The 18317-nt window shown below is 37.2% G+C and overlaps 1 protein-coding gene across 2 annotated transcripts in view; it reads right to left on the reverse strand.

The window, feature by feature from the left end:
* Positions 1-18317, reverse strand: part of PRKACB (protein kinase cAMP-activated catalytic subunit beta) — a 69125-nt gene that overhangs the window by 22027 nt on the left and 28781 nt on the right. The window contains exon 1 of one of the 2 annotated variants that reach the window (XM_082766073.1): positions 13579-13785. The exons of the other annotated variant lie outside the window; for it this stretch is intronic. Within the exon in view, the coding sequence (XP_082622199.1) occupies positions 13579-13762 (184 nt within the window). The 5' untranslated portion in view covers positions 13763-13785. Of the gene's footprint in view, positions 1-13578; positions 13786-18317 lie in introns of those variants that run through there. 2 annotated transcript variants of the gene reach the window in all.

An 18317-nucleotide genomic window follows, 5' to 3' on the forward strand; every position in this document is an offset into this window, starting at 1 on the left:
GCTGCACAAGTGACCCAAAGGTTAGGTGGGCACAAACACACTTCGTTAACCTCCGATAATCTAGTTCTTCATCACCAGCAAGCCCAATTATTAGTGGGAAATGCAAGTTTCACACAAGGTAAACACACAAGGTGTGTAGAAGAAACTGGGGGAGATTCAGAAAAGCGTATTAAGAAGTGGGATGATGGCCAAGGAGATAATTTTTTTTTTTTTTTTTTTTTACAAAACTGAAAGTTTGTAACTTCTGCCTGCACCAGTTAAAAATCTGTTCAGAAGAAATCCTACAGGTGCACACAGCTGGACAAGAAATATGTAAGCTATTACTTGTATATCGCAGATGACATGAGACTTGGCCTATGGATATCTGTATTCAGAACAAAAGAAAAATGGTGATACGCAGGAGAGCCTGCTAAAAGAGACTTTTAAGGGAAGTGGAGAGTAGGATAGAAGTATGTTATGTAACAAAATCCAGCCACTTCAGTGCACAGTACAACACAACGATATGGAATTAGCTATCAGGTTTCTTAATTGTCCCTGGTCATATGAATCCAAGAGTTTCCTGTTCAAATAAGCTTAGTTTTCAAGTGACAAAACCCATCTGGTCACAATGAAAAAGTGTTTGTAGCTGGCACTTGCAGTTCAGAGAGGCCACTGCTCCTCAGCTGCTCTCCGTCAGGAAGAATCGGAATGCTTAAAATTTGAGCTCAAGATCCTGAGGTTCCCAGGTAGCACTAGCATACAAAGAGATACTTAAAGGAAAAAAAAAAAAAAAAAGAAAGAAAGAAATGAACACCACCTACCCCTCCCCAACCTGCCTCCCCCCCAGTCCCTAAACACGCCTCCAAATAACAGGGGAAACGTAGCGAATAGATGTTATCTAACAGTGCCTTGACACAGAACACAGTATTTTCCTTTAATTGTTTTGTGGATTAACTTTTGTATGAAAAGTTAGCAGGGCTATAGAAAAAAAAAGGTATTACAAAGAGCACTCTGGCCTGAAACAAGCAAAGCCTTGGAAAGCTCCTGAAACAACTAAGCGGGTTAGGACCTCTCAGCTGCAGGGGTGCAATTAGAGCACAGGGGAAAGGGGTCACAGATGGAGGAGTCCTGAAGAGTTAACATAAATCGCATTGCCTTTCTCCCACCTCCCACGTGCACTGTATTTGTTATTCTCAAGCACATCTCCCACAAGAGACAGTGAGCCAGAATTTTTTTTGGAAAAACAAAACAAACAAACAAACAAACAAAAAAACCCCACAAAACTATTTGGATAGGATTTATGGCAAGAAAGCAAGAACTAAACTGATTAAGACCAAACATTGGGCACCACTACAAACCCCCATCTGCTGTGCTAAATGCCAATCTCTGCTTGGTATTTAGAATGCCCTTTATCAAAATACAATTCAATTTATGTTCCAAAACTGTAATATAATCACTTGAAAACTGGAATTAAATGGGATATTTAATTAAAATCTCCGAATTTCATTTAATGGAAAAATGAATATGTATCTGATAAATATAATTGTATATTATGGTTTAGGCTTAAACATTATCGAGACATACAGGGAATCCTGTGGTTACAATACCGCATTTCAGAAACGAGAGAAGCACTCAAGTCAAGAGTTCCAAGCCTAATTCTTGCACCATTAACCTTAAATCTTTTTCAATTTCTTGTAACTTTCATTAGGAAGAATACTATCACAAGGCTTACAAGTTTTCTTTTTACCCTGGTATATCTTTAAAAATGAACACAACTGTGTATTAAATATTACGCGTTCAAAGGAAGTAGTGTGAACAAGAGTTAACATTTTAATAGCTAGAACGCACTTCCAAACAGAAGCTGAAGTGGTATCATTGAAACACCATCGACAAAAACAAAAGGCTTTGTTTCTCACAATGTGAAAACAATGGAGAAAAAAAGTCCAATGTGATATTAAGGCTGTAATATGAGGCCCAGTCAATCCTTTCTTAATACTGTGGTGAAAAGCACTTATTGGCTCTGTTGTCACAAACTGCCCACTGATAACTTTGTCTTGTTCCTGCTCTAAAAGTTGTAAGGTCACTAAGGCTAGATCAATAAACTCTGTACCAATTTAATATCTCATCTATCAACTTTCTGACTTTAAGAGCAAAGTTTTGATCTTATATTTCCACTGCAATTTTAATTACGATAAAAACTGGTGTTGAAGATCATACTACTAACTTAGCAACTGCAATAGATAAGAATTTAACATCAAATATATATACATGGAACACTTTTGAAATACAAAAACTAAAACTTCTTAGTAAATGAAGGTTCATGTAAGAATTATTAAATGCATACAAGTTTGCTATTAGAATGCAACTGCTATTAATTAAAGTGCATACTGTAAACACTTCTATGGAATATTGGGAATGACTGGTAAGAAGCAGAGAACAAAAGGGTATGGAAAAGCCATGGAGAAAAAGGGAGAGGAACAGGATAGAGTAAATTAGGAGTAATTACAGCCGCAGTGGCTGAAGACTAGGAAATAGCAATAGAATCTGATTTCAGGGGGAGCTTATTCAGGAATTAACGTTACTGCACATTGCAAATTAAGAGATAAGAAAAACTTGTGTTTTACACCTCCAGATATTGAACACAGGCGATTTTAAATTTATTTTTATTTATTTATTTATTTTAAGTCTTGAGCTAGACTGTATTTTGTCAGTCTTGTAAGAGAAAATGAATCCCTCCTCCAACCCCCTGGGGCTGCATGCTACAATTTTAAGCTGTAAATTAAACAAAGCTGAAGTCTTATTGTTCACCTCTTTACTTGGCTGGTATGAAAGCAGACAGACTGTGCAAGAGATGCGACAGATTTAGACAAACCAAAACAGGAGGTGAATTTTCAGCTATCAGAGATAATGGCTATCTTTCTTGAATGCTGAGGGGATGATACTCTACTGCATACAACTGCCACAGTCAGACTGACTTTCTTCTTCCTTCTATTTTTACCAGAAATAAAATTGGTTTTATTTCCAAATCTCACTGTTAATCTTTTGTTTGCCCTTATTTATCATTTTAAATCATAAAGCACTGGTCCAAGCAGAGGCAGCAAACCCCACTAATGCCAAACATGCAACACAATAGAAACCGATCCAGAGAGACTGGATGAAACCCAACCAGCACCGAGTCACTTAAAATGTGAATCCCTGAAGTCTTGCTAAAATGAAACCTCACCAAAATTTGTAATTGAATATACTTCACTAAACAAACAACAACAAAGTGACTCCTCCCTCAAGACACACAGATAAATGCTATGCATTCCAGTTATACCAAAAGCCTTTCTTCCTCTCTGCCAAAACCAACCAAACAAAATCCATGAACCAAGCTGGGATTTATTATTCAAATCCTAAATTGTTGATTATATACAAGATTTCCTCAATGCTGACAAGCAGAATAGCTCCATCCATACATCCAAGCATGGGATGTGACCCAAAATCTCTGGCAGATCCCTGCCGAACATGAGAGGCCCTCTAGGCATTTAGGGTGGCACCTTTTTTTCTTGCCCAACCTTCCCTTCCAAATGAAAGCATTCTAGCAACCTGTCTCTGATTAAAGTGGGTGGTATATATTTTTTTCCTCCTTTTCTCTAAAAAAAAAGTTACAACTGCCGTACAGTTTCTTCTGTAATGCCTTAAAACTAATCTTTAGCCTAAGGAAAGGAGTCTCTCATGTACCTTGTTCCTGTCCTTGAAGTGTTCACTGAAGGGAGTTACTCCAGACTGCCAAGATGACACACTCCTATATATGCTTCCTTTCTTGCAACAATCCACATGCGTTGAGGCTTGGAAGTCCATGAAACAGCAATTTGATTTGTAAGGCTGCAGTTTACTGTTCAGTAAAGACTAGTACATATATATAAGCACTACTTCAAAGAACAAACAAACAAACAAACAACCCATCCTGTCCTCCCACAATCATTTATTCCCTGCCTCAATATCATGAGTTTCCATGAAATAGGAAAAGCACCCTGTGGCTGCCTGCCAAGCCAGGTTGGGGAGTTAGGCCAGATTAGAGAATAATGGGCAGAAGACAGGGGAGAACAAGGGAAGCTCATTTTAATCCAAAGCAACTCTCAGTTCTTTTCATGGCATGAATGCCTCCCCCAGGGTGAGGGAAAGACAAGTCAGGGGGAACAGGCAAATGTATGGGACAGAAAACATCACAGAATGGTTTGGGTTGGAAGGGACCTTAAAGACCATCTGGTTCCAACCCCCCATGATGGGCAGGGACACCTACCACCAGCCCAGACTGCCCAAAGCCCCATCCAGCCTGGCCTTGGGCACTGCCAGTGATGGGGCATCCACAGCTTCTCTGGGCAGCCTGCGTCAGGGCCTCACCACCCTCTGAGTAAAGAATTTCTTCCTTATATCTAAGCTAAAACCTACCCTCTTTTAGGTTAAAGCCATCACCACTTGTCTTATCCGCACCCCCTGAGAAAGAGTCCCTCTCCCGCAGGCCCCCCTTGGGTACTGGCAGGCTGCTATAAGGTCTCCCTGGAGCCTTCTCTTCTCCAGGCTGAACAACCTCAGCTCCCTCAGCCTGTCTGCATAGGAGAGGTGCTCCAGCCCAAGAACTGCACGTTTTCTGAAGTACTGCCAGTTTGTGCTAGTTTAACACAACCTGAACGAATTGCACTGGACTACTGGAAAGGTTTGAGTAATAATTCTATTTTTAAGTTATTAATCTCCACTTATTCTATAAGTTCTCTTAATGTAAAATTTTAAATTAATAAATTATAAGTTTAATACAATTACTTTCAAGTGCAGTGCTTAACACTCCCTATGTATAAAATTTGATCATACATCTAATTTAACAAAAGGTTATGTAAAGAAGTGTTAACATATGACATCCTCAATTATTGTACATTGATATGCTTTGCAAGGAACTGGGAATTATCTATGCAGTACCACTCTCTACAGTTGTAGCTGAACTTAACCAGTAATCAAAAACACTGCAACTATCACAGAATCTGTAGTGTCAAAGACCTCCTTCCTCTGTCAAACATAATAGGTATTACTTCACAAAGAAAACTGAAAACTGTGGTAAAATTGCAAAATTTTAAGCAGCTCTTTTTCTGCAGTGCATATATTTCCATGGTTACCATGTGGGGAAAAAAAAAAAAAAGAATAAATTTTAAGAATGAGTTCCAAGAACAAAATTTTCTAGGGCACTACTAGAAAATATGTTATAACTCTATCTACATTCCTGGGTAAAGGTTGTTAGTAAATTCTGCTAAATATAAATTCAAAAACACTAAGCAAAATGTTTACAGCATCTCCTACAGTTTTACTCCAGCTAAGCTTCCCACCCCTCTGCAGTGTAAGTACTGATGGGCTAGCACCAACTTTCCTCTCTATACTACTGCCCCACCTTCCCTCCTCATAAAAGTTCCTTGACTGAAGAGAGTCACATAGTACTGGGCAGCTATCACTGAGAGTGTTTTATGGTTAGATAGCTAAAAACTGTATGCAAAAATCTGCAGGTAGCTACTTGGTCTGCATATTGACCGATACATTTCCTGCAAAATATCCTTCATAAAAATAGATGTACTCATGCACAAATAAATACCCTTTTCTTTAGAAGTAGCCCAAGTTTTATTAAACTCATTTTTTCCTTGTATTCCAAACTAAGCGCCTTCAGGGGCTGTTCACGGTTTGGGTGCATTTTACAAGTTACTCAAGAAGAGTAGCTCTAGTGTTGCTTTTATTTTTTTCTGAATATTTCATACAAGGCATCAAAATAGTAGATATGCCAATCTTGGTTTAACTGTGCTCATTTCAAAGTCTACTTCCTGCAACACGACTTTGTCCCAGCCCTTACATTAACAAAACCATACACACTCCCATATGCATGCACTTGAATCAATAACTTCACAACTGTCAGAGTATATCAGCAAAATAGCTCTTCATCTCTTTGCAAGACTTGGGAATCTGACACATCACAACACTGACATATCTCCTGCAGATCATATTTCAATATTCATTTTCAATATTTACAGGAAATGGTTGCCTCCAGTAGCTAGCCAATTAGTAGAGGTTCGTTTATAACCTTAGATAGCAGAGACTTCCTGAATAAGGAAGTAAGTCTTATGTAAATAAACATAATTCACTATTCAACACATCAAGTGAACAACAAATTCTTGTTCACCTTAGGGTTAGGGTAGGTGAAAAGTAGATAAGAGTGTTCACTATCCATTCTGATAATGAATGGAACTTCAGAGAAAACAGGTTTATGGTCAGTACTTTGATAAAAAGCAGGCACAAAATTTGCACAGAATTTAGTCGTAAACCCTACAAAAATGTAAATATTAATAATAATAATAAAGCAAAGAAAATACAAGTTCTTAATGAGCTTTCAGAAACAAGAATGAATAAAGGAAAGTACCAAACCCATTGGTCAGGTTATAAAACGCCTCTTAATGACCTCGACAATTAAAGATGTGAAATGCATGCTGCAAACTTTGGCTTACAGCAGCAATACCAGCAGCAATTTTTTGAGGAACTAACAAGAAATAATTACATAAACTATTTGAGATATAAAGTAAAAAACAAGAAGAAAATCTGTTAAAATATATATATATATATATATATGGAAGAATCATAACAGAAAAGTAAGCCACAGTTCACCTGAGATGCAAGATTACAATGTACCAGGTACCCATTCCTTTGGAAGCAACCCAAATTTTATTAAATTCATTTTTTTGCCCATACTCTAAACTAAGCACCCGAGGGACTGTTCTCTGTAGGGATGCGTTTTAAGAACTACATCAAAGCAGCTCATGTTGCTTTTTCTTTTTTCAGATATTTTATATGAAAACCAGAACAAAACATGAACCCAGCTCAACATCTAAGAACTTAACCTAGTCTATGGTCAGAGGCTAACTAGTACCTTTGGGTAAGTTTTGCAAGGAAGATACAATTAATCCTATGAGATGCATTCTTCACAGTCTCTTCGGCAGGGGGACAAATTGTTCCTTTGTCTTTCTCAACAACTACCCATGTCAATGGGAAAATAAATAACTGTAGCTTGGTAGCAGTACTGATGTGTAACACCTCTAGATTCCTCATTAATCTTACAATTTTCTAAAACATTATTTTTAGAAATAATTCTTTTAACTAATGACAAACACAGTTCTGTCCCCTGATCTTCATAATGAATTTCTAAATTCAGTCAGTCCAAATTGTACTTTTATAAATTAGTCCAAACGTACAGCAGATCTTCAACTTCAAGGCTCCTTTGTTACATATTCCCATCTTTTCTTCCATTACCTCACAATGGGAACCTTCACTCAACCCTATTTTGCTGTGATGTCACTCCCCAGTGCTCAACTGCTGTAGTTTCAAATACTTCTGCGAGCTGGTTGTACCCCGCTCTTAAAAGATGGCTGCAACACACACAGGTAAGATATTAATACTATGCCCTTACTCCTGAAATGCTCCTCTTCTCCAGTGCCTCCAAAGCTTGACAGTAACTCGGCGGATGGAGGCTATTAGCATTGCTCACACTCCTCATACTGCTCCATCTGTCTACGCACATATGGCAACTACTATCCTAAAAGTATCATTTCTGGATCAGCAATTTCCTCTTTATTGCCAGTTTTTGAAAGTACTACCCAACTGTAGACATAATGTTACTAAGAGCATTAAGGCTATTACTACTGAAACACAAGATCTGCCAGAACAATACCTGTCCTTTATCTGTTATGAAATGTCCTGCTCTTCAAACCAAAACAAACTGTAAACCAAGGAAAACAAGAAACAAGGCCCGTGAAAGGCAAATAGTTCTTCATTCTCCCCAGTCTTCCCAGAAAAAAAAAAAAAATTATCTCTTGGAATTTTTATCTCTTGGAGAGGAGAGGAAAAAAAAAAAGCAAGCAAGCCATTTTTGTTTAGAATTAGTTTCACCTGCATCCACCCTTTACAAAGACAGCATCTAGTTTTAACCACTTAAAGGGTGTAAAACTGCTGCAGCAAGGATAACCACAAAGGTGCACTAAACAGCAAAAGTACTTGAAATGGGGAAATGTTTGTACTGAAGACAATATAATTCTCACTCAAGGGAGCATGAGATATTCACCTTTCCCTTGTCAAAATTACTCTTCTAATTTGTAGATATTTTCGATTGGGAACAGACACTTGTAAAAAATTGCATCTATTTGTTTTTATTTTTAATGGACCTAGGAGCATGGATGTCAAGATGAATATAATCTACAGATGCAAATTGTGGAATAAAGCTCCTGGGGTAAAAGCAAATAAACAAAATGAACCCCTGTAACCTCTTTTTCACCTATTTTTTTTGTGAAAAGAAAAAATATTCCCATAAAATTGCTCCATCATAACACAATAAAAAAGGAAGGAAAAAAACACTTAAGCAGCAAAATCTAAAATTGCTATAGCTGACTTCCACAAATCTTAATTCTGGTGGAAGCTGCAACTGTAAGAGAAACAGACAAAAAGCTGAGGAAAAAGCCAGCATCGTGATGGTGATCAGTGAAAAAACAGAGAGCCTTCCTGACTCTAAAATAAAGACCTCTTCACACGTGGAATAACGTGGCTGTGTGATGCTGAGGAAATGCATGACTATAGTTTGCCCCTTGCTTGGAAGAGAGCCACAAAGGGGTGAAGCTGCCTTCTTGGCCCTGCCATGTGCTTGTGCTGGCTCGCAGGTGCTCGACAGGGCTCCATCAGCTCCCTGCCCAGCTCCTGTCAGCATCCATACAGGGCAGAGGCTGGACCACCTCTTTCCAGGACAGCCTGCGTTTAGGTTTACTTACACGGTCATGATGCTGTAACACAGATTTTCATAACGTATATGCAAAGTTCTTGTAATTTGTCTTGTAACTGTACCGGTTTTGACACTTGCATATTGTTGTACTTCGTATGCTGAGGAAATGACGGCAACACTTTCCTTTTCAGGGAAGATGACCTCAAAACATTTGTATGAGATAAGTACATATAAACTGGTATTAGATAAGGCAGTGGGATGACTCCTCCCACTCTATCTCATGCCTTGTACAAAAGTGAAATCTTCGTAAAAATAGTCCTTTAAATTTGTAGGACAAAGCGAAACCACACAGGCATATATAAACCCTGTATGCATGATTATTTTTTTCTTTTTAAGCAATCTCTAAACTTAAGTCATTTTGCAAAGCTCCAGATTATCCACATGAAACAATAAGGCATCATGCCAGATACTATTGCATTTGTGCTTTCTGCAAACCATTTTCACGGACATCTTGTTCTAAAAAATTGCATATAAGTAATTTAAATATTTAGATGCAACTTTCATTAATATTCCAAGGAAGAATAAAGCACTTCATAATTGCATTAAGTACTTTATAATAATCAATCACGCTGTTTTTAGAAAGCAACTACCTGCCTGATAAGTTTCCTGGGTATATTATAATATCTCATTTTTAATGAGGCTCCCCTTCCCTACTTCCATGAATGACCGGAACTATTCTGCTATTCCATCATTTAGAAAGAATAAAGACCAAAAAAGAATAAGCTGGTTCAGATGAAAAAGAACAAAAGCTAGTTCCGAATTTTAGGTGATAATTACAATAATTTCAGAAGTTTTCTTATTAATTTGTATCAATTAACATAAAATAATTTAATATGAGTGGCACAGAAAATTAAGTAAACTGACATACACAGCATTCAATTATAAAATTCACCATATCTCATTCTGTGTCTTATTCAATGATTTGGAACAGTTATTTCTAAGATAAAGCTTTAAAATATTTAATATTTAAAATATTAAATACTAATTATGCAAAACAAGATGTTTAATAAGAATACTAATCTTTAAGACTAGTAATTTTTAATAGAAATCCACAGTAAGTAGATTACAAAAACAAAGAGATCAGTGCTCGATGTAGCTATGCAGACAAGAAAGGGAAACCTGGTAGATTTTTCCTGATTGTGAAGACAGAACAAAAAATAGTGTCAAAGGTAATAGAAAAGACTTACCATTCATGCTGAATAGCTTATTTTCAGAAACATATTGCTCCTAATATTAATCCAACAGTTGATAAAGTATGTTAATCCCTACAAAAAATCAGTGCTTCAATCTCTAAACACAACTATACACTAACTGGAAAGAGAAAGCACACAGAATCCAGACCTTCTCTTCCTTACGAGCTCCTTCTGATGCAAAAATCTGCGAAGCACAAGATAGCAGTAGTAAACTAAAATCAATATTCAGCACACGGATATTTGGTTTTGCTCATTAACTACTTCTGTTCTGACCAGTGCTACCTATTCATGCCCAAAGCAACTCAAAATGGCAGGGGAAAAAAAGCATGCAAACACCAGGAGGTTTTAAGATGTTCTCAATTATATCAAGCACTGGTTGTTTCCATGGCAACCTTAGACCAGAATTATCTGTTGACTTGTACCCAACTAGTAGTTATTCTAAAGCTTTAATCAATTCACACAATGTAGTCTGTACATTATTTCATATTTCGGATATATTTTTCCCTACATATACATATATCTAGCAATTATTTATCTAAATCTGTAAGACATTCCATAGCATTTAAAAGTGTATCGATATGTTGAATCAGTTAGAGAGCAAACAGAATTCCTTTGACTATTCACCATCCATCCATTTATAATTTAGAGACTACACGAATTTGAAGATGACAGAAAGATGCAATAGTGGTGACTCTCCTGACCATTGCTGTCACTTCAAGTTGTTATTATGATCTCTTATTTTGCACAGATTTGGAAAACACCCGTATCAGCTTAAGAACAAAAGCTTTACACTGATTTTGCTGCCTCTACATTCAAAACCGAGCAGCCTCATTGTCCTTTCTGTTCCCACTTCACTCAAAAAAAAAAAAAAACACAAAAAAAACAAATCAAAACATAGGTTTTGCATAGTTGCTATTGGTAGAAATCAAGACGTCTGAAACTGAGAGTGAAATATATCCTTCTGCTGACTACCATCAGCATATCCCTTTCATCTTCTGGCTGTGCAGCACAACTGACCTGATTACTACTAGCTCAATGTGTACACTCACACATGCACTCAGTCAAGTTTTTAAAATAGATTCAAAGGCCTGTGGTATCCCATACCATCTCTGCCCCTACTGGATTCTAAGGATTTTACACAGCAAATCTATTTCATATATTAACTAAGAATGCAAGGCATGTTCGAAAAAAAATGTATGCTCTATAATAACAAAACAATGAAACAAAGGAATTAAATAAATTTCAAAATCAACAACTAAAAAAAACCCTGAGGCCTTAGGCAACATTTGAAAGCACGCTAGGCCACAACACTTGATGACTGACAACACTTAGCGAAGTCCACCTGATAACAAGCAACTCCTTCACCTTCAACAAACCCAGAGCTTTAGCAGTAACTGCTTGTACAAAGACATACACAGAAACAGACCTGTTATAATACTGCTTTACAGCAGTGTTAATATATTAACTTTCTGTTCAAATCAATTCAACTTCAAACCTAGAGCCACAACAAAAATCTCCTTTCCAAACTTTTTTTTTTTTTTTAAGGAATGTAAAGGAGTGTTTTTGCCTTGAACTCAGGAGTAATTCACACTAAGCATCTGCTATTTAGCTTCACCTAAAACCTAACAAGAACATCCCCTAAGTTGCAGTTACACGTGCAGAACAGTTGAGAATATCCAAATATCCTTACAAAACAAACACCAGTATCTTTCCAGAGCACTGCTTATTCATTAAACTCTGTGAAATTAATCAGCAACCTGATTTCAGGTGACCCAACATGATTCTATGACATTGAATTGTCAGGTAGAAAATAACTGTTTCTCTTACATTTTTCCTTTGTAATGATGCAAAGAATCATCACAGATGATGCATTTTTCTGCAGACACAACTGCGAGTCAGTAGCAGACAGACATAAAAGCGCCCTTTACTTCCTGTCACTCCTTAAGCCACGGTGGTAGTGAAACGAGAATCCTAAAATGCAGGCTTAGTCCATGTGTACCAACAATTATTATTATTTTTTAATCTTTTACTAATCATCAAATAGAGAGTTAGGATTCAGGATAAATATCCAAAATGTCATCCTGAAACTAAAGCTACAAGATAACCAATATTCAGCTACCAGCTCAGTAAGTTTTCTTCAGAAAAATTACATCCAGCCACTGTGTTTAATTATTACTCAAAATGGCATTCAAAGTACAACTATTTTCACCATGTTTATCATCGAAAGACACGACAGTCCATTTCCTCATCACGCATGTCATACAAGGAAGCTTGCCTTAAATAGACAGAGAAAAAAAACAGCAGAGACTTGTACACAAACAGGTCACAATTTGTGAATGTCAGTAGGTCAATACCATTTTTTTCTCCATTATATAAACAAAAGTGCTTCAATGTTATTTTTTCAAATAGCTATTTACATAAAAAAGAGCTTCTACATAAACAGAAGTTAGAATCTATTTTTACTGAGCTGAAAATATTTTGGAGAAGTGGAAGCTCGGAGTTTATGTACTTTCAACATTTATCTTCCTAACAAAACTAGTCAATCCTTTTCCATCTCATTCTGAAGACCTAGATTTCATCTATTTTAGGTCAATGCATTAACACTTTTTTGTTTCCATGTTTACTGCTTATCCTCTGAGAACAGATTCATTCCAAGCTCATAAACCGTTTCAAACTGAAAGCAAGGAGATGTATAAATGCTGATTTTCTTCATGCTAACACTGATGTTAGGCATTTCAAATAAGGCCTATTTTCGACTGAAATAACTGTGCTATCCCAAATCCATCAATGAATCTGAAATTTGGAACAGAATTATCATCAATTACCATACTGCAACATTTTAAAATGAGGATTTAACCATAGAGATAATTACTTTGCAAAAAATGCATTGCTGTACAAGGAAAAAATAATCAAATGGCAATTTACTTACATTGTGATATTTCTGAAATCTCTTTTATTAGCCAAAATGCAATCATGGAAAGTTTTAGTCCATACAAATGCATATTGTTAACTAATAACTAATTCAACTGTTAACTAATTAAGAAATTACAGCTAATGCTATTCATCATATTTGAAACTAAACACAATTTTGTTTACTACTGTATAGAGCATTCTGATATATCATTCACAATAAAAATGAAAAAAATAAAAACCCTATAATAAGTATAATCTGTGCAGCCATGTCTGCACACTCCAAAGTTCAAACATTATAATTTTAAACAAGTTTTCTATTTCTGCTGAACTAGCAGATTTAATTTGAAAATAAAGGAAGTAATTTAGAAGTAAAAATTGGGGTGAGGGCTTGCTAAAACAAGTCATCTGTGCTTTAACAGAACGGGACCAGCCATAAATTCTAGTGCCAGCCACCCAGCCCATGAAACAGCCCCCCACTTCTCTGTGCATGATGCAGTATGTTACTCTTCAAATTAATGCCTTTAGATAATGAATTGCAAAGTCGTCCCTGGAATGTATCGCAGAGCAACGTTCGTATTCAATCACTAACATGCACGCTCTTCAATTGCTATGCAAATTGAAGACAGAATATCTATAAAATAAACAAAGGAACCTACTTACTTGATTTGTCCCATAGGACAGCAAGTTCAGAGAAATGGCTCTCATTTTCCAGAGGCACTCTCTGTTCATGTGTACCACCCTTTGAGTGCCTATGGAAGAGGCGGTTAGCGAAACCTTCCAGTCTCTGGAGCGCGGTGGCAGTCCCTGTGCACTGGTTACAAGGTACCTCCTTCTGAGCTGCCATCTATACGCACTGGCGACTTTTAGAAAAGCAAAACAGAAAATATCTAAAAGGAGCTGGACAAGTCAGAAACACTAAGACCTACGCATGTGTCAAACTTCCTGTATGCAGTGTTTTCTAACCACTGCTCTGGTCTACTTCCTGTTAAGAAAACCTGTATAATGCACTGTTTTATACTGTTAAGTCTCTTTTCATGTCAATTGAAAACTGTTTTTTTTAATTATTATAATTTTAAACCAAACAACTGCAATAACTGCTGTAGATTTTCACAGCTTTTTAGTGCACGTATTTTATAGTAAAATACATTTAAAAAAAATTAAAATACCATAAACAACTTATTCTGAAGATCAGAAGCCAGATATGTATATATTTTTAACTTACCGCAACCATGCATGAAAAAAAAAGTGACTATTCTGCAGTTCATACCCTGTTAGTAAAATGGAGTACTAACATCACTGTCACAGCTTAACCAGCTGTAATCTAATCATTAACAATTCCATGTTTTCAACTAAGCAACTTTCTAAACAACGTGGTTGCTTGCAGAAACTGCTGAAGAAACCATTACCGCAAAAAATATATTGTTTTCCTCCTTTGAGGAAAATCAGACAATTTGAATTCTAATGTTCATGCAAACAAGAGTACATTATACTTACCCATACTGAGTTCTACTTACTCCAAGAATGAACCAAATGATTTTAGCTTTTTCAGTAATAAGCTCCCAGAACAGCACTGGCAGACCCTTATCTAGCCGCATACTCACTCTCCCAGCTCCAGAGGCAGCTGGAAGGAGTCACAAAGTCACGGTCACTGGCTCCTGACATTGCTTATGTCAAAGCCTTGAGTGCAGTCTTGTGGAATTACACAAGGAGGATTTTTCATTCACAAGAAATTTGAATGTTTTCAACTGCAGACTAAGTCTAGAGAGCGTCATTCTTAATGGTTCAGAACATTGGGAAAATAAATTGAAAGTGGTATTTAATGCTAAATTATATTAACTTTTAAAATTATGTAATGTTGCATGCTTACAATGAGTAATACTAAAAATCCATTTTTGTGAAAATGGAAATACATACATTGGGCAACTTTCCCAGTGTATCTTCAGCACATATAAGACGTGGTTTCTTAAAAATTTAGAACTATTCTTAAGTAAGATTGAAATAACTTTTCACAATCTGTCTCCTGTCTTACAGTCAACATGTTGATGATACACCTCTTATTTTTCACCACCATACTTCTCACTGAATAGTTTCCAAATGCAGCAGATATCCATCCTTGGACATTACATAACTATTTCATAACAGCTCTGCATTTTCAGAAAAAAAAAAACTATGACAAGAAAACCACCTATATTAATGATGAAACAATAAAAATGCTGAAGAACAGACTTTACAGATCGGGCTGCATTCCTCAAAATAGTAACTTAGAGTTGTCACCATTGACCCCAGTCAGGGGAACAGTTTAAATTTCTAGCCCCTGCACAAAGCACAGAAATGCAGGCTCTAGATATACTCTAGATTTTTTTTTTCTTCCAGCACCTGTTCAAAATTCAGGACCAACTTGTCTAAATACTGACACTTTACACATTGCTTTGCAAATCTGGATGAGAACCCGTTGTCTTGTGGGTCACCAGGCTGCTCTCTCCTATTAGGTTCTGGTGCTGCAGCCTCCCCTGGATCCCAGCCCACCAAAGGTAATTTTTTATCTTAAGCCTTCCTGGCTTTTACCTACTTTGTCTCAGGATCATTGCTGACTTCCATGACACCTCCCAGGTTCAAGGCTTTGCTGCCGAAAACAGGAACTAGTGATGACCGTGAGGGTTAGCTTACCTTACTGGGGGCATGAATAGGCAGAGAGCAGATAGCTTATACACCACATATAACCAATCACTTTATGGTGGAGCAATGCTATGCCAGCTTCCATATAAGAAATATTTACAAAAGTTAAAGACAACAGCATGCTTGTTTTCCCATCCAGTGAACATTTTAGAACTGGAAGAGCCCCTCTGGATTTGCACAGCCATACTCCCCTGTAGTTTACAGTAAGTGTCTGTGCGTCCAGGGAATCCTTCCAAGCAACTTTATTTTCTCTGACCTTTACTGCTTCCTCTAGTACTCATCATTTTCCCCTCCCCTGATTCCGCACCTTTTTTTTCACAGTACTGTCACCTTATCTTTTGCACAAGTGTCTTTCACACATTTAGCTCCCCTGATCTCAGGAAAGGTAATTTACAAAATTCACATCACTTCACATTATGTGTGTTAGAGTCTACCAACCCTCTAGTGTCAAATCAAGAGATGTGAGAACTGCTGAAGAGCATCTCTGCCCACCAAAATTAAGAGTTTTGAATACACCCAAGTGACTAACCCGGACACTTGAATGAGGTGTCAAAACTAGGGAGCAGAAACAGCCAGCCTCTGAGACGACAGAAGTGAACTGGTTTAAGTGAAAACAGGCTATCAAAAATAGATTATTAAAAGATAGCCTAGGAGGAAACTTGGGTTTACTAGTGTTTTTTTTTTTAAGAATACTACCAATAGATACCATCACAGACATTCTGGTCCACAAGCAAAATATGAAAAAAAAAAAAGTACCGGTCACACTCATAATTTATTATTCAAGCACTGATAGAACAGATAGCAATGTGCTTTTGTAATAGAGGAATTTTTTTGGCATTGATCAGCATTACCCAAGGACAACACAAAACACTACCGCACTGACTTTCTTTGATGCCCACATCCCATGTGGACTTCAGGGTCTTTATATGACATCCACAGTTTTCAGAGGTGGAACCTCCTATTTCCTTTTAGCTAATCTTTCATCTTATCGACAGACCAATACTTCCAAACCAATTCAGCATTGATTTATTCACACCAAGTATTATTATTTTTTTTAAATATTATATATGGTAAGCATGGAGTACACCAGCTCTGACATAGTATTTTACTCCCCAAAAGCTCAGTAATCAGCAACAAATGATTCTTTGTCAGAGACAAAATTCTGTACCTGTGCTTGTCTTAGGATTTTCACTCGCTAGCCAATAGTGCTTTTCCTTAGAACACTTTGTAAATCTTTAAATACAATTAAACATTTACACAGACATCTGCAAACAGACCTCAGGTCATCTTACTCATGCTGCTCCGAGCTGGAAGAACCAGGGCCAGCTTTGATCTAGAGCCGTGCAGTGCCTGTCGTTAAGGTGGTATGCCCTCCAAGAAAGGAAGAAGGCTGTGCCCCATCCACACCACCACCATCCCCATGTTCTACCACCTCAGTACAACCAAAGTCAGCTCAGGTGTATGTCAACCCACGTGCACAGGTGTGACCCATGTAATGCCAGGCCTGATGAAGATGCATTTAACTCTCACTGAATGATTTTTACACTACAGTCTGTGACCTAGGAAACTTTTCTGTTAAAAAAGAAACAAACAAACAAACAAACAAAAAAAACAAACCGCTTTATTTCCTAAAATATGTAATGTTTGAAGACCTTACAGCTGGCCAGTTGCAGTCCATAATTTCCTAGAGCTGAGCACCATTGAAAATTGCTCTTTGTTCGCACACCAAGACTGAGCTGCCCAGACACAGCTCCTGGCAGGGTGCTCGCAGCTCTGGTGTGTGACAGGACACCAGCCATGTGCACATGGAACTACTGACACCTCTTCCTGAGTACCAGTCGGCTCAAGCAGGCTAGGGGTACAATTTAAGGAATGTGTTAGTCACATTGGAAAAGTAGAAGCACTGAAGCAGCTCCTTTCTAACAGGTATCTGAAGTGCCTGTTCTATAAGAGATAATGAAGATCCAACTTCTCTCCATCTTGCAACCCAAACCAACAATGAAATGGTAAAAAACTTCCTTTAGGTAGAAATTTTATTTTCACTTAACTCTAGTCACTAAGCCTTGGAAGTTTTAAAACACACTAAAAAAACAGATGTGGGTAAGAGATTGAGCTATGAATATTTATATTACATGTGTAAATTATAGTATTTTGATAAAGAAAAGTAAAAATTCTTAATGTACCATCCTGTAGCTTTATAAAAAAAAAACAAAAAACGAACAGAACATAACAGTGACAGCCATAGAAACAGGCTAGCACTGTGGTGCGTTAATCTGTAAAAGGCAACAAATCCATCTGCACTTTTCCTGACTGCCAGCCCATAGCCTAGTGTGCATTTCCCAGCAGCCGAAACCCAGAGTACATATTTCAGACACTGGTAACAAAGCACAGCAGTATAACCCAGCCAGAGACTTTCAGCTTCTTACTGAAAAAAAAGTCAAAAATAACATAACAAGATAGACTATTTCTTTTTTAATCATTTCTGCTACCACATCATTTCTGTTTCTAGGAAGTTTCTAGGAAGCAATTCCACCCCTACCATTCAAGTCTTAAAAATGAACAGTCAAGGAAGAGCACCCTCCTTTCCTCCAAGAACATAGAGATGGCTGAGTAACAGTATCATCTGTACATTCCTGCTTAGTGCGCATTTTTCTATATTCACTTCTTATAGCTTTAAAGTATTTAAAGTGTTCCCCCATAAGAGTTACTATGATCTCCCTGAA

This window comes from Aythya marila (assembly GCF_965140915.1).
Source record: "Aythya marila genome assembly, chromosome: 8".
Lineage (NCBI taxonomy): Eukaryota > Metazoa > Chordata > Aves > Anseriformes > Anatidae > Aythya > Aythya marila.